General features: G+C 38.3%; 3 protein-coding genes and 1 long non-coding RNA gene across 4 annotated transcripts in view; all 4 read right to left on the bottom strand.

Annotated features, from left to right (window-relative positions):
• Positions 1–2967: 2967 nt before the first annotated feature.
• On the bottom strand, positions 2968–4141 carry LOC122092705. The gene is made up of 3 exons (XM_042662945.1): positions 3454–4141; positions 3185–3316; positions 2968–3076 (listed from the first exon to the last, which is right to left on the bottom strand). The coding sequence occupies exons 1-3, from the start codon at positions 3700–3702 to the stop codon at positions 3029–3031; spliced, it is 429 nt and encodes a 142-aa protein (XP_042518879.1). The 5' UTR covers positions 3703–4141; the 3' UTR covers positions 2968–3028.
• Positions 4142–4549: 408 nt separating this feature from the next.
• On the bottom strand, positions 4550–5554 carry LOC122092625. The gene is made up of 2 exons (XR_006144240.1): positions 5433–5554; positions 4550–5314 (listed from the first exon to the last, which is right to left on the bottom strand). It is a non-coding gene; the product is annotated as an uncharacterized LOC122092625 (long non-coding RNA).
• Positions 5555–7630: 2076 nt separating this feature from the next.
• LOC122093229 (protein FMP32, mitochondrial-like) lies at positions 7631–17655 on the bottom strand. Its single transcript, XM_042663511.1, has 7 exons — positions 16623–17655; positions 16375–16506; positions 16160–16219; positions 8397–8473; positions 8237–8293; positions 8030–8096; positions 7631–7943 (listed from the first exon to the last, which is right to left on the bottom strand). Exons 1-7 carry the CDS (start codon positions 16869–16871, stop codon positions 7824–7826), a joined length of 762 nt encoding a protein of 253 aa, XP_042519445.1. The 5' UTR covers positions 16872–17655; the 3' UTR covers positions 7631–7823.
• Positions 17656–19178: 1523 nt separating this feature from the next.
• Positions 19179–22151, bottom strand: part of LOC122093595 — a 24026-nt gene continuing 21053 nt past the window's right edge. The window contains exons 4-6 of the mRNA XM_042663948.1: positions 21975–22038; positions 19711–19777; positions 19179–19587 (exon numbers count right to left, since the gene is read on the bottom strand). Of these exons, the coding sequence (XP_042519882.1) occupies positions 19467–19587; positions 19711–19777; positions 21975–22038 (252 nt within the window). The 3' untranslated portion in view covers positions 19179–19466. The remainder of the gene's footprint in view (positions 19588–19710; positions 19778–21974; positions 22039–22151) is intronic.

The following is a 22151-nucleotide window of genomic DNA, read 5'->3' as shown; positions in this document are numbered from 1 at the left end:
GATCAAACACATATACAGGTTTTTTGTTTTTTTTTTTGTTTTTTTGTTTTTTTCTTTAAACTGACCTGTAGCCAGAACCTCTGCTGCGCCTGTTCAGATGAGCATGGTTTGAGAACACGAGCGAAACATGCAAAATTTTTCGCATGTTTTGCAGGTATCGACCCAGGTCAAAACGAAACCTTAGGGGATTTTAAAATATCACCTGTTTTGACCTGGTTTCGACAGGTTTCGACCAGGTTTCCCATGTTTCGACATGAGACATTTCAACCTTCTCTTGTGCAATTTTTCTCCCAATTGTGGGAAACTTGGGGAAACATTGGAGATTTTCATTTTTTGGCACTTATTTATGCCAAATATCATTTAAGTAAGTGAAATAACAAATATAAAAAACATAATGAAATAACAAATATAAATTATATTTGTTATTTCATTATGTTTTTTATATTTTTTATTTCATTTACTTAAGATATGATATTTGTTAAATATTATTCAATATGTTTTTTATATTTTTTATTTCATTTATTTTTGGTTATAGGGGCGATTTTCAACTTTTAAATGCTAGGGTTTTTCTCAATTATGAAAATTTTATAAAACCTATAATGTTAAAACATTGCTAAAAACAAAACTCCGGTAAAATAATCTTTTGTTTTGATATCCCTAAATTATTTTCGTTCAGGCGATTTTAACAGCATTCGTGCACTTTAAAATAAGTTTGACCGGAGCATAACTATGTCATTACAACTCAGAATTAAGTAATCTTAGACTTGTTAGAAATCTGGTTTTATGTTATACTAATACAAAAGGTCTCACGTAAAAATAAAAATCATTTTGATGTGACTTAATGTTGATTTTTTATGATATAAGATATATATATATATATAACTTCCTAAATAATGTTAGAAAAGATAAAATGCGTGCCTTGAGGGTAGTGAGTCACAACTTGGATGGAACCGCTTAGACACTCTACTTGGAATTGAGTCACTACTTTCGAGTGTTGAGTAATTGAGTCACTACTATTCAATATTGATAGATAACTGTTGATGATGTAATATTTTTATCTATTTTGAATCATTTGGATTATGTTTTATGTTTTGATGTAGATTGTAGACTATATATAGTCATTATGCAATAAAGTTTCAGAATTTAAGCCAACAAGTCAACGTAATGATTATTGAACCTTTGGTTCACCACACCAGTGAGACTTTATGTGTTTTTTTTTATGAAACTAATGATGTGAATGTTTTAGAAATGTTTAAAATAGACTGTACACAAAAATAAGACAAAAAAAAACACTGTTTGGGGGTCGAAACCTAAGTTTCCACTATATTGGGAAAAATTCCCCAGTATCCTCGAAATTTCTCAGGTTTCTATTGAAATTTCAGTCTCCCCAGAGGTCAAAACCCGATACTGTGAACCTTGCAGATGAGATAGAACCCTTTCTTTTAACAGGTGATAATATGTTTTGATCTGCACCTTAATCGTTTGAAATTTTGTATAATTCTCTTTTGATTTAGACTAGTTCTTCATTTTTTTCCATAATTGATATGTTCTGAATTCTTTTTCTTTGGGTAAATGAAATTTCATTCAGAAGAGGGAGACATGCACACCTCCCTTAACCACGGAGAGGAAATAGGACAACATATCCTACTCTCAATGGATAAGGCCCTCTTAGCTAGAGAATCAGCAATGCAGTTTGAATTTTCCAGAATTAATTCTTGGTGCGTTGAATTTCATTTTTCCTGATAATTTTAATTTCAATTTTATTCTTCTAGTTGAGACTTGAGATAAGATTTGCTTCCATCCTATAACGACTAGGACTCGTTTCCTAATCATAGCAGAATTAGGACTCCTAATTCCTGGTGCAAGTAGGATCATGTTTAATATCCTTTTTGCATCACCTGAACTCTTCTAAGTGGATGAAGTACTCGGTGGGGGTATGATGTCTTGTATTCCATTGCAATCATTTGTAGGCTGATTCCGAAGGGCCGATAAAAGCCCGAGGTATTCTATGTAATTTGAGAGAGGTGTGAGAACAAGCGGTTGTAACCCTATTCTCCATTGACAATGAAGTAGATCTCATCTCATTATGGATGTCGGCAATCTTGCCGAACCACATAAATTCTTGCATTATGTGATTGTTTGCGATTTTCATTTCTGATGTAAAATTGAACCACAAGTGATCCAATCCCAGTTAGGATCTTTAGTAAATTTAATAAATTTCAGATTCAAGAACAAATCAAAAAAATAAAACAGAAAAAATAGAGAATGAGGGAAAGAATGGGGGTAGGGGAATGGCTATCTCAGCCTGGGTCCTCAACTCTCACAACTGATGAACACAACCTATCTCAGGCAAATCTTTGCAAACAGCAAGAGAAAATTTCAGTCTATCTAATTCATCTACAATGTTGTAGCCCTTTACAAACTTATATAGAAGATTCAAAACAAACTCAAACACTAAAAAAGAAAGGCCTAACATAATCCTTAATTAATTAAGAAACCTAAACTGACTAGAAAACTGAAATAACAAAGAAAATAGACTTAAAACAGGACTTTAACTAAACTTATGAATTAAATCTCGTTTTCCTACTTTCTACCCATATTTTAGGCCCATTAAAGTGGCATATTACAAAGAAAACCCATGAGATCACAGGCCCAACACCTACATAACTCAACCCAAGGCTTATTTCCAATGAAACAAACACTTTAAGTGACTTATCTGCATCAATTTCTTTCTGCATTGCTTTAGGTTTTCATAAATTTCTTTATTAATAGAAGTATAGAACAACATTTAATAGAAATTAAAGAAGGGGATAGCTGCAAGCTGCTCATGATCGAAAAACTCCATACTAAAGAAAATATACTCAAATTCTTATTAAACAGATTCAAATGCAGCAAGGTAGCAATAATTGAAAGCATTTCCTTATAAAATAACTCTAAAATTGGAGAAGAATACAGATGCAGAAGATACCTGGGAACTCTCTACTTGGGATTTAAATTTTGACAAATTAGATTCTTGAAGCATCACCGACTACATGAATAAACAGAGAAATTGGAAGTCAGACCTTATGTGGTTTGCCTGTTTATTGGTGAAGAATAAAATGAATATTAGCATCAACTGCAAAAACTAAGGCTAAGCATAACACAAATTGAAAGAAAATCATGAGGCAAACAATGAAATCTTTACTTTCTCCATCTCTGCTTTGGAGACAAAAGACTGAGCAACATTTTCCAAGCTATCATTCAAAACTTCAATAATGGCCGCTGTCATTGCCTCAGCATGTTTTGATTGCACACCTTGTGCTTCCAATCTCCTAACCTGAAAACACAGACAGTACGCTTCCTCAGCCTCAATTAATAGTAAGATGGAAATTGAACCCAAAACCCAAATTTCTCCAACGGGAACGGAAGGGAAAAAAGAAGAGGACAAGGGGATATGGAGGAGAGATCAATTACCAGCGCAAGCGTATCCACAAGAAAGGCCTGGGAGCCATTGGATTTAACAAGCTGTGATATCTGACTACAATAGAATCTATTGAATCGCAAACTCGAAGATGAAGAAGCAGATAAGCCATGGAAGGAAGCTTCCAGGCAGACCTGATCTAGACTACTTGAGACTTTGAATCCTGTTCTGAAATTGGAGAAACAAATCCCTGAATTTAATCCCAACAGCATACCACGCTTACAGGCCGCATTACCGGCCATCTGCAACTTTGTGGATGAAAATTTGATAAAATCTAATTACACAATCCCAACAACCAACAATTTCAACACTAAAACGTGGAGCTCCAGAAATGAGAACTCTCTTCACTGTATCGAATCCAATCAGGTTTTTTTCTTTCCTTTTTTTAAATAAAAGGTTGGACTAAAAAGGGATGGATTGTGCTCCACGTACTCGACAGAGAAATGAGAAATCTCAGCTCCACCTTCCTGATTCTTTTACAAAGGTACTATGAGAATCGAGACGAAGAAATCGATTGAGAGAGAAGGAAGCAGAGAAGACAAGACAAGACAAGACAAGACAACTTCTCGTTATAGAACTGTCTATGAGGGAGGAGGGAGGAGGGAGGAGGGAGGCGTGAGGGAAGAGAAGGTATTTCATTCGTCATTGAACATGTCTCTCTCCCTCTCTCTCTCTCTCTCTCTCTCTCTCTCTCTCTCCAGAGGCCAGAGTCCGGAATTCCATAGTCTTGCCTTAGTCCTGGGCCTCTGGCTCGACCTCCTCGTCTTTCTGTCCAGAGTCTCGCTCGGGCTGACCGCGTGATACCGGCAACTTTCACCCCATTAGTTAGTAATTGTTGTCCTTTAGGCCCCAGAGTCCCGAGTCCGGAAGTCCATAGTCTTGCCTTATTTCTGGGACTCTGGCTCGACCTCCTCGTCTCTCTGTCGGGAGTCTCGCTCGGGCTGACCACGTGATACCGGCAACTTTCACCCTATTAGTTGGTAATTGTTGTCCTTCAGGCTCCGTTTGTTTCAGTGTAAAAATTTTTCAATGTTTGTTTTCAAAAGATAAAATAAGGAGTAAAAGACCATTGAAATTTCTAAGGCCCAATTTATCCTCTGTAATTGAGACTCTCAGTATTGATCATATATCGTTCGATGAAATGACTCACAAAAATGAAATTGTTTCTGGTAAGTTAACAAAGCGTACAATATAGCTCCAAAACCAATAATAATTTAAAGAAAATTTTGAAATTGATTCAATCCCAAAGACGATCAAAACAGCACAGCCCTTGCCTTCCCCTCTAAGTCACAATGACACAGGCACCAGTCTCCTCGTGGGCAGTAGCACAGCCCTTGCCGACATCTCCATAACCACAGTCGACAGCAACCTTGCGGGCAATCATAACATCAGTGGCCCTCATCAAACCATCATCAAGGAGGGAGCGGCAACATCCATAGAAGTTGTCGAACTCTCTCTCTAGGTAACAGAGTAGATGGCTGTGAAGAGCAATGTGTCATTAGCTTACATTTGCATCATCTTTATTTAATTCACTCTATTTGTACCTTTCTGCGACATTTATACAAATAGAAAAGGTGATGTTAATTGCCACACCGAGAGAAGAACAGAGAGTGAGGAAGCTTCGTGGCATCTCTCAACAGAAGACAAGTTAATGATACAATGGGAATCCTCATCGCCCTCACTGGTACTGTATCTTTTTCCACCTTGAAAGCAACTCCCCCAAGCCATCCTAAAAAGGTTGGAGATGAGAAGGAAACATATTGGGGGCTTGTTGGTCAGGAGGAGATTGAAAGAAGCTAAGTTTGGAACCAAGGTCATGCTTCACCCAAAGATATTGCAGGAGTACCAGCGAACCTTGACACCCAAAAAAATAGGATTTTGATGAGAACGATAAACTAAGTGGCCACGTGAAGAGAGAGTGATTCAATCTCCCTTGAAGAGTTGCAAATATCTGAGTAGAAAGACATGAAACCAGGCATCTTGAGCTCAGAGAGCTTGATCTCGAGGAGATTGAAATTGGCCTGCAACGTGTCTTTAACTTAGTATTTCCCAATTGAAGAGGCCTTCCTCGCGACAAGCAGAGTCATTGCGTTAAAGCTGTTGGATTTATGGGCTAAATTAATTATTCGGGTTGATTAAATGGGTGAGAGTCAAATTGCATGAATCGGTTCAGTCCACTCTCAAGCTTAGGGATATGCTGGCTCAACCCATTGTGGTTTAGGGTTTTGAGTGCAGGACAGTATTATAAATACTAGGTTTGGGTCCCTACAACCATTATTCACTCTTCCCCACTTTACCACTAAAGTGAGAGAACCAAGAAGGTTTAAGGGGCTGTAGAAGATTCATAGCCAAACCAAGAGAGCGAAAGTGGGAGATTGAAGATCCATAGCCAAGCCAAGAGAGCAAAAGTGGGAGTGACCAACATCAATCATCTTCAGCATACTAGGTGAAAGGTACAAATCGATCCTCCATAATTTTATTAGATTCGTGTTCTTGTTTTTCCTGTGTGGTTTCCTTAATAGGGTTTCAAACTCAAACCCATAGGGAGTTCTAACAAAAGCCCCCCAAAAAATCTGTCACTTCTGGTAAAGAACAAGGAAGAGAAGGGTTAACCGAAGGAAGAGTTCTTCGCAACAGAAAGTGACTCACTATTATGGAGAAGATAATGGGGGAGAGGCCACAGAAAAAACGATGGGAGAGCCACCATGAGAAGGCAATGGGGAAGACAAAAAGAGAGAGAATAGCCTCCTCGTTTTGTTTCTTTCGATTTTATCGAGAACGAGAATTTATCGGGAACGAAAGTCATTGTTTTACCGGCGATTTTCTGTCCATTTTTTACGTAAAATATATTGAGGTATTTTCCGGTAAATGCTATGGTTTTGATAAATTTTCCATAATGAAAATTTCCCAAATTAAAAAACGAACGACGGAAAAACTCATTTTATGGTAAAATTTGTTTTGCCGACTCTTTTACGTCGAAACAAACAGAGCCTTGATGGAAGAAAGAAGTTTGAAAAGGTAGAGTGGCCCTTACCCTACACAAAGGAGATGATATGACCACTCTATCCCTCATGAAAGGTGAAAATCTTGTTAGCATAAGGATCACGCTGCGGCTGCCTTTCAAGGATGCGTCTCCCATTTTTTATTTTGGGAAGTGGTTCTCTATCCAATAGTGTCTCTCTCCTCTCAAAACAAGGGGTAAAGGTGTCTTTTTACAAGAGGAGGAGATAGACACATTGGAGTGTTGGTGTTGGCCATGCTCTTCGACAATTTCTTTTTTTTTTTTCCCTTTAACTTTTTAAAGGGAATGAGTTCCTTGTCTGGTTGTGTAGTGTATACTGGTGCTCTCTATGTCTATTTCTCTCCTCTCACAGTAAGGGTAAATATATCATTTCATAGGAGAGAGGACAAAGATAAACATAGGGAAGCACTAAGGTACGCATGCAGCTTGGCAACATTCTTTTCCCATAAATAAAAGTGAAGAAAAAGAATCCTACCTAGCTACATGATGTTTGCACCTAGACACAATGAGAGGCAAAATGACCGCCCCACCTTCATGAATACAAAAAATCACACATTTGGTTTTGCACAACAACCCACCTTAAATCCCAAATGCACATATGGGGAATCAAACCTGGGACTGTGCGCCATCCACACACATTTGGTGATGTTCCCGTGTTCTGTGATTGGCCTCGCATTGGCACAGAGCCATGCTGCCAGGCAGAGAACCATATGCCAATCGCATCTCTCTCTCACGCGCGCACACACACACAGGCACGCCCGCATGAAAAATCCTTCAGAAGCTTGGTAATCATATTTTACCCAGAAAATCCTTTCAAGAGGTTTATCATATCTAACCGTCCAATCTTCCCTACCTACCACTATCCTCTTTAACCAGAAAATTATTTCATCAAATGCCAAGGTACCATCTGAAATTAGTCTGAAAATCCCATAAGTTCACAAAATGAAATTTAATTTGATGCATTCAGAGTTGGTTTTGAAGAATCCTCTTCTCGATTTTAAATAGAATTTATTCGGTTCCTTACCCTCAGGTATCCAAAAATTGAGATAGTAACCATGAAAAAAAGGTGCATCCAGTATATATTGCTTCTATTCTTCTTCTAAGTGGCATGAACATAACAGGAAAATATGTGTCAAGGCAAATGAGAATACCCGAGGAAAACAGAAAAATAAATATTCAGTCTGGATACATTTATGAAATGTTCTCTTCGGCCACAAGTTCCAACTGAAGCTGCAACTGAATTTAAAAAATTTTTCAGCATACAATTTCATCGGAGGGCAAAAAAATGAACATACTAGAATTTCTTTCTCTAGAGTCATCTTTAATTGCCTAACAATATCTTCACATCAGAATGCGAATAACAGCAAGTCCAACAGCAGAGATGGAGACAAGAGTACCGATACAGTACTTTATGACATCATATTTTGCAGCTTCAAGTTGGGCCTTCAATGCATGAATTTCCTGTAAAAAAATATTTTAAACAAAAATTAATGCCGCACATAAATCATAACTCGATTCCATTTATCAACAACATTTATAAATCTCACCCTATCAAGCTTGTTAGTTAGATTTGACGTTTCTGCATTTTGATTGGCCAGTTCATCTCGTATACGCCTGCATTTGTTGGGAAATATCAACTACTAATAAAAGAAGAATTTTATGACAAACGCATCTCATCAAGAAAACAGTGCATACAAATCCCATCAAGCAATTCCCACAAAAGAAAATGTTGTTATAACATATAATTTCCTCACCCTCTTTCAAGATTCAAATCCAAACGTTGCCCAGCAGTTACCTTATCAATCTCATACCTGAGCCAAAAAACAATGAAATGTTGCACAACGAATATGTAAAAACAGAGAATGTCATGCATTAGAAGAAATCACTTTGAGGCAAAATTCTACCGAACCAGACCTCAGTTCACTGCGCATCTTCTCTATATCATTCCGGAGTTTTTCAGTCTCGCGTTGCAATAAAGAGAAATGATGCTCCTGCATTAGGAGTACAGATTAACCTTCAGAAAATAAACATTGAAGGGCTAACATTTTTCAGAATTGGACAAGAACAAATGAATACCAATTGGCCCCACCAGCCTACTCATAGCATATTATAAAATCATCATATTTGTAGTATGGTCAAATCCTCCGATTGCCTAGACTTTGACAATTTTAAATGTGAGGCTGAGTTTGACAATAGACATGGTTTTGAACGTCTCTTGCAGACATAATTAAATAGGTAATATGTTTGGAAATATTGATAACTTGTGATGAAGAAATTCAAAAGACGATGGATATGACCTCAAAAGAGAAAATACTGAATATCTGTAAAAATATAAAAATCAACATGGTTTATAGCACATTTTAGGTCTTGTCCCAAGTATGAACTTGAATAGATCTGATTGGAGGGCAAGAATCAATGTAGCCAGCCTCATTTAGGTGAGATTTTACTGATTTGTTGTGTATTTTTACTTCTACTTTTCTTTTGTTTTATCTGATCAGATCCATGTAGCTGACCCATTTAGTTGGGAAAGGCTGAGTTGTTGTTATATGGTTTATAGTACATACACTTATTAGCCACCCAAAATGGCTTTCCATACTTTTGAGTAAGGTTGGGTCCATTGGATCCAATAGCACACAACTGGCCGTTAAAAGAAAAATGACCACTTTTTGCAATATCTTAGTTGATTGTAGCCTTTCCTCAAGTTCTTGCCCTGAATCATCTCATGCATTGGAGTTTCCCCTTGAACACCAGCCATTAAGTTCCAATTGTTTCATTGAAGAAGTGCACAAAGACACATCTTTTTCATAATAAGGCAAAGTGTAATCACGCTGAAATTTAGAATTAGGGAATTAAAAAGGCCCTCTTGGGCTGTCAACAAAGGATTCAAACGGAAGTTTCCCGGCTAGATCTCTAGAGCAGGCCTAAGAACCCACACTTAGAACATTGTCTTTGGACAGAGACTGAATAGAATCATAACAAAGGCCACAAAAGTTAGGTTCTAGAACATTCAATTGAAAAAAAAAAAGAGAGAAAGAGATGGGGTCTGGAGCCGGATAATAAAACTTCAATTTATGATTCCAAATCCATATAGTAACAAGACGACTTTGTTATTATAGTATGGTCCAAGGTTTTGGGCTGTGCCATAGTTGGTTTTGAAGTCTTTGGCAAATGTTTCATCTTTAAAGGATCAAGAACCACAATTAGTTAGGTCCTATAGTATAGATTGTCAATGCAAAGATTTTACGGCTAATTCTATTACTCCCCTATACTTGGCCTATAATTACTCAAACTCCCCTATTCATAACTTCTTTTCTGATTCCAGCAGAAAAGCAAACTCCCACCTTTCTCCCCTGATACTTTACATATTACACCCCTGCCTCCATCGCTCCCTTGGCTGGCTGCTCCAGCACACTCTCTCCCCTGTTCTCTCCGCATCTCTGTCTCCCTCATTAAGCGGGAACCCCACAGCTCATGCTCCTGCAGCACCCCCTCCCCTGCTCTGATGATGTGAACCAGGTTGTACCTTTACGTACCTTTAAAACCCTGGGCTCCAAGTGTAGCAATAGCAAAAGAGGCCAACCACAGAGAGAGGGCAAAGGGTGAAGGGCAAGAAAAAGGGTGACTAAAGACATCAGGAGACTTCACCACCAAAGAAAATTGGGACAAGTTTTTCAGCATCAGAGGTAACGATGATTCCTTCAAGTGGCAGTCTCCATGATCCAACATCTCACATCCCTCCAGCTTGCACCCAACCTCAGGGACTTACGAGATCAGGCGCCAGAAGTTGTAGCTGCAAACCCAACTTCTTCCTCTTTTATTCTTTATTTTCTGTGAGTGATTCTATCATATGAGACCTGCTTCTCTTTCATTGCGGCTGTTACTGGAGGATCAGAGGACATCATGCATAGCTTGCAGCACCTGTTTAGGCAATTTTCTGGGCAGTACTCAAGTCCACGGATCTCCCTGTTTGTTGGTCATCTTCTGCTCATATTTTGGGGACACTCGATCTGAAGGACAGGGCCTCTTGAGGTCTGGTAATCAAGATCTGGGAAATCTCCAATCAAGCCATAATTCAAGAAGAACCTGGTTCAGTTTCACATCAGGTTGATTTCTTGATATTATCTCACACTGTGGTCTTCTATATTGGATGTTAATCTCTGTTATTACTACTAATTACTGTCTGAAGCATTGAGTAAGTTATTTTTTCTCTGTTGACCTAACCTGTGACCTATCGGTTAGGAAGAAACTACTCTATTCTGCTTTGTTTTTTGTGTTGGATTTATTACTAGTTTTGTGGGGTATTGATAGCATATATCAGGGCCCATTTGGGAACTGTTTGTTGGCTGTTATCTGGTCTCATACCCTGTGACCAGACCTATCATTAGTACCTTTGCGTATTGTGTGTAGATCCTACTGGGTTGTTCTCCTCTACCTATCCTTACATTAAATTGGTATCAGAGCCATGACAAAGGATAGCTCAAATAGCCAAAACAGGATGGCAGAACTACTTGAAGAGATGGTTTGAAAGTCGGTTGAAAGGGTGAGAAGTATGGAGCAGAGGTTGGACACGTTCACAGCACAAACAAGGAGGCAGCAGCAAACTACATTCAACCTCCCTCTTCGACCTCTTCCCAGAGCACAAAGAATCATCAACAATCCAATTTATCAGGATGATGATGCTACATCCCATTATGATCGTGATTTGAACCAATGGCAGAATGAGAAACACAAGGTCAAGCTTCAGTCGAAGGAAAACAACAGACTCGTATTCCATGAATGGTTATGTGACCTTGATGACTACTTTGACTGGTTCACATTGACAGAGGAATGAAAGATGAAGTTAGCTCACACCAAGCTAACCAGAGGAGCCAAGGATTGGTGGCGTACACACGAAGATAAACTGCTTCATCGTAATATGGAACCTACTCCTTGGGAAGAGATGGATACAAAACTGAAGGAAAAGTACATGCCTTCAACCTTTAAGTGGAGGCTCCATGACCAGCTGAACACTCTTCGTCAACATCCAATGACTCTGGAAGAATTGGCGCGTACAAGTGTAGATGAAGAAGATGACCAGCTCCTATCCCTTTTCAAATTGGGTTATGAGCATATATTCGTGACAAGATGGGTGTGGCAGACATCCACAGTTTGAAAGTTTGAGAAGGCACTTGAAGCAGAAGATCTACTCAAAGTATTGCCTTGCCGTTTTACTTCACAATCCGGCAACACCAGAAAGAATTTCACAGCCAATAAATCAAGTGGTGCACCTACCTAAGCTCCACGAACAATGGATCGTAAGGCTCCTACAGTTGATAGAAAGGCTATGAAGTTTTATCATTGTAACAGGTTTGGACATTATCCAAAATTCTGCCCACAAAGGGGTAAGTCAAATTCAGTCATTGCGGCTATGGAAGCCAATCCTGATGTACAAATTTGTGAGCCACAGGTTGATGATGATTGGCAGTTAATGCAGACCTTGAGGGTGAGGACGACGACTTCCTAGACGATGATACTGTAGAGATCTATGAAATCAACATTGTGCATAGAATTCTGATTGTTTAAGAAAAAAGTGAAGATTGGAGACAACATTGCATCTTCTACACACTAATGGCTAGTGGTGTTGACATCACAGGTGATTGTGGATAGTGGAAGCTGTGTAAATGTTGTATCTCAAGCATTTGTCATTGAAGGAAAGCTAAAAACAGAGGCTCATCCACAACCCCACAAGGTATCCCTCCTCAACTAAAACACTTTGGGCGTACATCAATAATGTTCGTTATCACTGAAATTAGGAGAATTCACTGTTTGGAGTGATGTTATACCCATGATATTGAGTAATGTTATACCCATGGTATTGACTGATGTAGTACTTGGCTTACCATGGATGAATAGCAACAATGTGCTACTAGGGGGTACTTAGAGCCAGTGCTTCTTTGATTTCAAAGGGAAGCCAATGGTACTTAATCCACTCAACGTATGAGCCATGAGACCAAGGTTGAGAGCTGCACAAGAAAAGTATCTATAGTTGCTACAATCAGCTAGCAAAAAGCAACAAGCAAAGGAGGAGTATAAAAGCAATCCACAACCAGCCCTTACGTCTACAATTAAAGGGCAGCATGCTGAAAAGAAGCAGTTAGCTTTACCACACAGAGAGTTCCTAGCAACTAGTGAAGACACCGGTGTAATTTTAGCACTTGTAACCAAAGAAATTACACCTGTAAAAGGTACTAACTTTCCCAAACCTTTTAAGGGAATACTCAATGATTTTGCGATGTAGCACCTGATGATTTTCTGGGTTAGTTGCCACCAATGAGAGATATTCAGCATGCCACTGATCTAGTATCAGGCTCAATGTTGCCAAATCTGCCCACTTACCATCTCAGCCCTACTAAGCATGCCGAACGCAAGAGAAAAGTGGATGATTTGTTGAAGAAAGCATTCATTGTTTAAAGCATGAGTCCATGCGTTGTACCAGCATTACTTACTCCAAATAAAAATGGTTCTTGGCGCATGTGCATCGACAGCAGAGCTATAAATAAAATTACTGTCAAATATCATTCCCATACCCAGACTTGATGATATGTTAAACATGCTGACTGGTGCCACCATCTTTTCCAAGATTGATTTGAAAAGTGGATACCATCAAGTTCGGATACGCCCAAGTGATAAGTTGAAGACGACATTCAAGACCAAGGATGGACTATACGAGTGGAGAGTTATGCCCTTCGGTCTCACTAATGCCGTGAGAAATTTTATGAGGGTAATGACAGAAGTACTTAAACCCTTCATCGGAAAATTCCTTGTGGTTTACTTTGTTGATATCCTCATATACATCAAAGTACAAGATGAACACTTAGAGCACTTGAGACGGGTGATGAGAGTGTTGCATGCTGAAAAGATCTACATCAACCTTAAAAAGTGTTCATTGATATTACCCAAAGTGGAATTTTTTTGGCTTTTTTGTATCATCTTGAAGTGTAGAAGCTGATCCTGAGAAGTATACTTTCCAGCAGCACTTTGCACATTCAATCACCATAGCACGTGATTCTATAAGAAATCAGATAACACAGAGGACTCCTCCCACCCTCCCTCTTTCAAGCAAAGTTTATAATGCCGACCTAAAGGGTCTAGCACACCAAGATTGATAGCTGGTAGAGAATAGGGGTAGGAGTTGGACAGCTTGGGGTCAAATTTGGCCCAATTCTGATCCTGTTGTGTTGGTGTTTGAATGATGAAGGCAATAATAGTGCAAATGGTGTTGGGTGATGATGGTTAAATGTTGAAGATAGTAAAATAATTTTGGCAAGGTAGAGTCCCACCAGTGCCCTCTTGAGTTACACAAGAAAATACTCATATAGTATGCTTGAAAATTCGTTGCTTGCCTTTGAGAGCAGTCGAGATTTACATTATATAGAGGTGGAAATCTTGAGTACAGCACAATACATCAAAGAGACTCTCAGAATACCAAAACCCCTTTGGAATTACCCATACATAGATAACAAACCCAAGACACAGAAAACTGATAATGGGTAGGCACTTAATGTTGCCTTGGAAGATGAAAAAGCATATGGACTCTAATTAAACTAATGAAGTAAATTTCATTTTCCTACTTTCTACTCATATTTTAGGCCCATTAAAGTGGCCTATTACAAATAGAACCCATGGGAACAAAGGCCCAATACTTACATATCAATTCAATACAGATTTCTCCATAACCATAATTAGATGAATATGGAAAATAATAATAAAAAAATAAAAAAAGAAAGAAAGATGGCTCTAGCCGATAGGCTAGAGGGGATTGACTCAGGAACAAATTTCATTAGGAGCTCCATTGCAAAGTTTAGGCCTAGCCATTAATTGGGAAGCGATGGGAACGATGAAAACCTGTGACTATAAAAAGATTCTATTGAAAACGAATCCTAATGATTCATTGGGTGGGTTGGCGGAACGAATCAAGAACCAATTCATTTATTCTGAGAGGTCGTGGGCAGGCCCTACGAAATGAAACAGATATTGAAAGAGTAAATATTCACCCACGAAAGCATTCTTATTGGATTGAAAAAATTTTGGCTATTATATAAAGGGAAAAATAAAGATCCGTTATAAAACATTCTATAAAAAAAAATAAAAGAAATCGTCTAGTTGTATATACAAACAAGCCATACAGTACCATATTGAGCAAAGGTAGAAACAGAAAAGGGATGTGAACTCTTTCTTAGGGGGTCTTCCTATACTGAATGACAGATAGACCCAATAGACTATTATTGCACTACTTGTTTGTGGTCTTCCTTACTCACTGACTTGACTAACTAACTGATTCGGGAACGAAACCCCTAGGTAGACAGTTCGCTTGCTCCAGTCATGTCATCAAGGTAAACAAACTTGCTTAAGTCAATCAATGCAGGCATTCGCTTAGCACTACTCTTGCTATAGGTTAGGTTAGGTCAGGACTATCCAACCCAAGGCTTATTTCCAATAAAATAAGCCTCTTAGGTGACTTATCTACATCAATTTATACTTCGTAAAACTATGAAATTTCGTCCGAAACCTGGTAAATTTCAGTTGTAGGTTCCGGCTGCTAGTTTTGAGGCCCAAATGACTAAATTAGATGATAAAACTATAAAGAAACCAAATTTTAGGCCCTCTAAACATAGTGGAACCCTTAGATTAAAAAAAAAAAAAAAAAAAAAAAAAACCAAAAAAAAAAAAAAACCAAAAAAAACAAAAAAAACACACACACACACACACACACAGCCAAAATGGTAGTTTGGCTTTAGACCCTAGGTTGGTTGGTAGAGTACATTGTATACTGCTTTATACTTTCTTTAATATAATCTATTCTACCCAAAATTTAGTACTAGAAAACACATAATTCAATTAAAAAAACTAAAATATGCATTAATAATGAATAAGCATAAAATCATAAACCATTTCATAATTATCAAAATGGTATACATGGTTCAATACAAAGATATGGGAGTGATTTGGCAAAAAAATCACAAAAAGTGAGGATTTCTAGGAAATTTCCTTGTTTGAACTAGGTGGTGTGGTCTAATCTTCCCAGTCTTACAATGTAAAGGGTACAAACCATGGGGAATATGTAATAAGCATACAAATAAAACCAAAAAAGTGGTAGATCAAATAGATGGTTGTTCAATCCATTGTCTGTTAAGAAATTTATCTGTTATATAGGACCCATTAAGTGATGGGCTCCAAGTAGAGCAAAGAACATTATAAGGCCCATTGTCCTACTCTCATCTTTCTTTTCACATCTATCTTTCCATCTCTTCCTTTCGCCTTTTCTATTTGGACTTCCTATTTTGTTTTGTATGCATCCATGTAGCCAGCCCCATTAAGTTATGATAAGGCTGAGATTGTTGTTGGTGGTGGTGGTTGTGGTGGTGGTGTATCATCTAGTAACTATGTAAATCAGGGACCATGTAAGCCTCCTTCTGTTTGAGGATTTTGCATGAGCCTTATGCTCAAATGAAAAGGAAAAACTAATGTCTTGCAATAAAAGTGTTTGTTTGGTTAAATTTCTTTCTTAACAGAACTATGTTTAAAAGCAATTAAACAGAAAGGGATAGATGCAAGCTGCTCATGATCGATGAGCTCAATGCTAATGAAAAATATAACATACTCAAAATATTGAGAAGAATACAGATGTAATGAATTACCTGAGAACTTTGTACTTGAGATTTAAATTTTCCCAAATTTGATTCTTGAAGCATAACCGTCTACACAAATAACATAGAAATTGGTCAGACCTTATGCGGTATGCCTTTTATGTTCATTGGTGAAGAATAAAATGAATATTGACATTTAACTGCAAACAAAGGCTAAGCATAACACAAACGGAAAGAAAATCATTGTTAAACAATGAAAGCCTTACTTTCTCCATCTCTCCTTTGGAGACAAAGGACTGAGCAACATTTTCTAAACTATCATTCAAAACTTCAGTAATAGCAGCTGTTATTGCCTCAGCTTGTTTTGAGGGCACACCTTGTGCTTCCAATCTCCTAACCTGAAGACGACATTTCAAACAATTAAGCGCAAAGATGATAGGGCAACCCAAATTCCAGTCTCTAGAGGGAAGGGGAAAAGAAGAGGAAAAGGGGGATATTGAGAGAAATTGATTACCAGCGCAAGCGTATCCACAAGAAATGCCCGGGAACCGTTGGATTTAACAAGCTGCGATATCTGCCTACAATAAAATCTGTTGAACAGAGAACTCGAAGATGACAAAGCAGATAAGCCAAGGGAGGTGGCTTCGAGGCAGACCGGGTCCAGACTACTTGAAGCTTTGAATCCTTTTCTGAAATTGGAGAAACAAATCCCTGACTTCGATCCCAACAGCACAGCCCGCTTACAAGCCGCATTACCGGCCATTCGTAACTTGGCCGATGAAAAATTGAAGGAACCTTTTATTTACACACCCTTCCCACTCCCCGAAAACAAAAATAGAGGAAAGAAGCACACGAGCAAAACTTTAATTTTCAACCACTAGCCTCTCCCATTCCAAAATTCCAACTTATTGAATCCCCAAATCGGCTTCAAAGGTCAGCAATTAAAGCGTTCGATGAAAACAGAATCTAATTACAAATCCCAACAACAATTTCAACTAATACATGCAGCTCCAGCCACAAGAACCCTCTTCACTTAATCGCATCCAATCAGGTTTTTTTTAATCCTTCCCGACTTGTGCTCCAAGAAATCGACAGAGAAATTGAAAAATCTCAGCTCCAACTCTCGAATCTTGTAAAAATGATATGAAACCCGAGACGAAGAAATCGATTCAGAGAAAAAGAAACAGATAAAGATAAGACAACCTTCTCGTTATTGGTATTTCATTCGTTCTTGATCGTTAGACTGGGTTCCAGCTTCTGGTCTTTCTCTTTGGTTTGGGCAATGGAGTAATGGAGTAATGGGAAAAAGAAAGACAAAGCATGTAAGAGCATTAAATAGGGAAACCGAACACTACAATATTGATTCCAAGGATGCGGATGGATATGCGGTTGCAGTTGCAGGTTTCTTGCTTGCCCAAAATAACTTGTTCTTTACTTCTCTAACTCTCCTCCGCTGACGCAGCGCTGTGTGTTCGGTTTCCAACTTTAAAGGCGAGGGGGGAGGGGTCTGCGGCTTCCCTCTTCGCGCGGGCTGGAACTCGTGAATCTGGAATGCTAATCGATGTCGGTATCGTATTGGCCGATTCATAATATATGATACAGTTTTTTTTTTTCGGTTGATACGATTGATCCCAAACCGATATCAGCCGAAATGTATTGGATTCGGAACCGAAAACGTCTGATTGCATGTTTGTACCACACCTGCCTCCCAGGTGTGTAATTCACCAATGTAGAGGCAGGTGTGTTAATTAGTCCTCACCAATGTAAGGTCTACTACAAGGCTACAATGATCAATTGTTTAAGTAGTTGGGTCTCATATGGTAAGTCATGAACTTGTTTCTATTCAATTGATCGATTACTCAGATTATAAATGGGTTATAATCAGCTTAAATTAATAGTTTTAGATGGACCAACCCTTTCCATAATCAAGCTAGGCATAGCATCAAGCCATTTACTAACTGGTTGGACCCAGTCAATCTGTGTGTGTGTGTTCTTTCTCGCTCTCTCAAGTCATCTCTCCCATTTTTCAAAACTTTTTTCCTCATAAATTACATTTTTTTTCTTTTTTTTTGGAGAAAGAACTATGTCAGTCTAGTGTTGTCTATGCCCAGACATAGGTAGACATGAAAAAACCATATTGCCCTTGCTCCGTGTGACTTCCCATTAACCGTCCGTAATAGTGTTACCTACACCAAACCAACAGGATTCTTTCTTCCTTTTTATTTCTTTTATGAAAACTAAAAATAAATTATTAACTACAGTATCCTCTCTAGAGTCAAGCCTAGCATGATAGCTTACCTTCCCTAGCTACATCTGCTGCCTTTCAAGCCACTAATATTACATAATCAGATTTACAAGTAAAATAAATAATCATAGTCTTAAATAGAAAAAAAAATCTGAAAGAGAATGTCAAAGATATGCCAAAGCCAATTACATCCTTTCAAGCATGTAGCAGGCTAATAAGATAGCTAGCACATAGCACCACATTGACAGGAAGTCGGGCATGAACATTGTGTCTAAGGTCGGTTCAAGCTTGTAGGGATGCTCAGGCATGTGGCCTGTGGTTCTAAACTTCAGATGGATTGGATACACATTACATATTTTGTTGTTTCTTAGATCAATGTTAAAGTGATCCAAAATATGATTCCAACCAATGCTGCATCCTGAAATCTGGATTGAATCATGGGTTAATTAATTGGAATGGTTATGTATTAACACATTTTCCTTGTAATCTTGCTTTATCAGAGATTCACAATGTTTTTTAGATGTAATAGTTTTCTGGGCAAGAGACCGCTAGCTAGTAATGTGGCCCTTGTGCTAGCATTGTGCTAGAGAGAATGCATGCTAACATCAATATGTACAGGATTCTTGATTTTATGGGAGACAACACGATAATTTACCATTTTAACTCAAATTTAGCACATAAGTTGGATCGTGTTGAAGTGTCACTAAAATTTTAGCCAACTTGATCGGCCAAGTGCAGAAAAATTTGCAACAGAATTTTAGTATGGACTCTTCTAAATTATGAAATCAAGCTTATATAGCTATTTAATTTCTTTGCACCAACAGATTAGGGGACAAAATCAATCAAAATAATACAGAAAACCCAATCACAATGGTGAGGGATGTCCTCTTCTTTTGCTTGAACAAATGCCGTAATTATAGTCATTAGCATATCATTGACCAGAATGATTTGGGTCACCGGTTCAGTAGTAGCATCAATGAGCCTGATCCGGGCAAACGATACTAACATTAGATAGAAAAAAGAAACACGAACAAGGACAATTGTGCACCAAGATGATCCAATGAAGTTGATCCCCCAATCCATTCTCATAGAGTGAAGGCAGGATCGGCAGTCTTATTTGGGTCTCCTTCTGAAAGGATATAGCATGTCATCGACATTGTCCTTTATGTAATTGCCCACTCTATTGACGTTCTTGGCCACGCCCGAAGCCACCAGGCTCGCATTCCTTGTAAACCTGCATTTTTACGAGCTTTGGTTTTTAGATCTTCAATTGTCTACAATGCCATTTTAATAAAATGTTGAAACCAATTGATGATAACACAAGACGGAAACTGATCAAATCAAAATGCTGGCACACCTGCCCAGAAACTCCTCCCCAGTGGAATGTGTTGGTTTGTGGGTTCGTGGTGGGAAAACATGACCGTCTTCACAAGAACAGAAACCATGAGTCAGTTTGACACCACATAATCCCAAAACGTTTTCCTTCAAATAATTTGCAGCTAAACTTGTCTACCTGTTTGTCCACACATAAACAGAATTTGTTCCTAAAGACAAGAAAAGGTATTCTTGTATTCTAAGAAAATGTTTTTCTATTAAGAAGTTTTGATGAAAGCACATGGCAGCAAAGCTTGAAATGTACAGATAGAACTAAAGAATCAATTTTTATTTTATATCATGGGACTAGTAGTAGACTAAGAACCAAAAGGTTCTCAGTGCTGAAACATGAGTATGAAGCAAGCCCTAAAATAATCACCTAATGTTGGCAAGCCCAACCAAAAGAAATTGACATTCTTGTCCCACAACATGTAGCAGGCTCCTGGGGACCTTTGTTTAAGTTTCCTAGAGTTTGGAGCTGGTTGATCAATCTCTTCCAACTTCACCCTAAAAATCTGTTCTCTGTGCAAGTACTGTTCTGGGGAGATTTTATTTATTATATCCTTTGGCACATTAACTGCAGACCTAATTTGGAACTTTTGATCCCTGCCTGCATCAGGTCTACAAAAGTCTGAAACCTAGAAGTTCCTTGATACTACTATTTTTCTTTATTCTTTCTTGCTTTGAAGTCTCATCATCCATTCTTCTCATCTAACTCGATTCTTTTTTGTTCTCATTCTTCAGTCATCATCTATAGTCTATACTATTTCATATAATTCTGTCTGATGTAATTACCTTCTTCCTTTGACTTCTAATTTCTGTTTCTAAACCCCAACATAAACCCAAAACCAGCCTCAACCCCTCAACATAAGACCTAGCTCCTACACTCCTTTTGGAACCCTCCCCACCTACTCTCACCTCGTTTGTATTCTTTATCACTTCAAACCCCCTTTTAGTATCTCAACCATAAACCTTGCTCTTCCTTTTCTACTCCTTTTTCTAAAAATTATTTTTAAGGAAAATTCGGGAATAAAATTATGGGCAAGTGTTTTCTGTCCAAAATGGCCCCTGCACGCAGACACAGGGGCACATGCCCCCAGGAGGGACACGATGGTCATTGCATGCCCCAGTGTCTGTGGCACAGGGGCCACTCTCGGACAGAAGGCTTTGTCCCTAAAATTATATTCAAGCAAAGAGAAGTGTAGGAGTGTGTGGTCACAACAATACAAAACACCTACAGCAGCAAGAGCAAGAGCAACATTACTTTTTAATTTCGGTAATAAGATGTAAAACTACTTAACTACCCCACCCTGATGTGCTTGAATTTAACCCTAAATAAATGGCCAAAAGAAAATTGTCTTCTAGCTATCACCTACTGCTGATTGGATAATGAGTGCTTAAACAGTCTACTTTAGGATGCATTCTCTACAAGAACTTTACTCCAGCATTCAGTCTGAACTTTTCCAGCTTTGAATAAGAATGGAAAATACTTGGGGAGCACTTGGGGAGCACTTCTAATGCTAACCAAACAAGGCCGCACTTATGGTGGCCCACATAAAATTAGGCTTCCTATCATTTTCACACTTTTTTTCCGCATGTTTCAATAATACTATTTTCAACAAAAAAGGATGCATTGAAATGGTTCAAAAAGTTATACTTTACTTACTGCATTGTATTTTCTCAGTATCTCAACAGAAACCATATGAGTTTAATACATTCAGTTTCTGCCATTTTGACTGAAATCATGTTCATTTAATTTCTACTTCTGTTTTGTTCCAACATATTTCGCAAAATTTTGCACTTAAGTTGACTCCTATTAAGGGTGGGTGGCTGAGCATCCTACGATGATAAATGGACATAAATCCAAAAATCAAAGGGTTTTTTTTTTTTTTTTTTTTTTTTTTTTTTTTGGGGGGGTGGGTGGCGCGGGGTGGAGCTGGTGCTCTAAAATAATAAGATCTTGGGTTTTATTAGGTTTGCATCACTAGAAAAGTATTCAAGACCATAGAACATAAGTGCAACAGCATAGCTAATGAGGTGAAGTTACAAGAATCATCAAAGGAGACATACATGGTTAAATCAGGTAATAAAACAAAACTAAGGTACATCTAAAGAGATAAAGCAGAAAAACCCATAAATGACAAAAGTTCATTTTCATACCACACAACATATAAACATCAGAAGGCCAAGTACAATGCAGTTAGCATAGGGAGCACATAAGCAATTATGAATGTATATTTTCATTACCTTCTCTATTACGAACATGAGCAGGCGCATGGTTTGTGGTTGAAGCTCTTTTGTCCACCAAAATCTGCACAAGGATTACTCATGTGAGACTAAAATTGCCAAAATACAACTAGCACCACAAATAGAAGCACAGCATCCTTTACGCTTTTTTTTTTTTTTTGGGGGGGGGGGGGGGGG

This window comes from Macadamia integrifolia, chromosome 11 (genome assembly GCF_013358625.1).
Source record: "Macadamia integrifolia cultivar HAES 741 chromosome 11, SCU_Mint_v3, whole genome shotgun sequence".
NCBI lineage: Eukaryota > Viridiplantae > Streptophyta > Magnoliopsida > Proteales > Proteaceae > Macadamia > Macadamia integrifolia.
The sequence above is the reverse complement of the archived record's forward strand: the minus strand, read 5'-3'. Positions and strand labels throughout refer to the sequence as shown.

What these genes read in the sequence shown, in the direction of transcription:
- LOC122092705 (XM_042662945.1), bottom strand. Translation starts at nt 3,702, where the DNA reads ATGGCCGGTAATGCGGCCTGTAAGCGTGGTATGCTGTTGGGATTAAAT. An exon ending in TTGTGGATACGCTTGCGCTG is followed by an intron (nt 3,317 to 3,453) that starts GTAATTGATCTC and finishes CTGTGTTTTCAG; the next exon opens with GTTAGGAGATTGGAAGCACA. An exon ending in CCAAAGCAGAGATGGAGAAA is followed by an intron (nt 3,077 to 3,184) that starts GTAAAGATTTCA and finishes ACCAATAAACAG; the next exon opens with GCAAACCACATAAGGTCTGA.
- LOC122093229 (XM_042663511.1), bottom strand. Translation starts at nt 16,871, where the DNA reads ATGGCCGGTAATGCGGCTTGTAAGCGGGCTGTGCTGTTGGGATCGAAG. An exon ending in CCAAAGGAGAGATGGAGAAA is followed by an intron (nt 16,220 to 16,374) that starts GTAAGGCTTTCA and finishes TTATTTGTGTAG; the next exon opens with ACGGTTATGCTTCAAGAATC. An exon ending in GATTTGAATCTTGAAAGAGG is followed by an intron (nt 8,097 to 8,236) that starts GTGAGGAAATTA and finishes CAACAAATGCAG; the next exon opens with GCGTATACGAGATGAACTGG.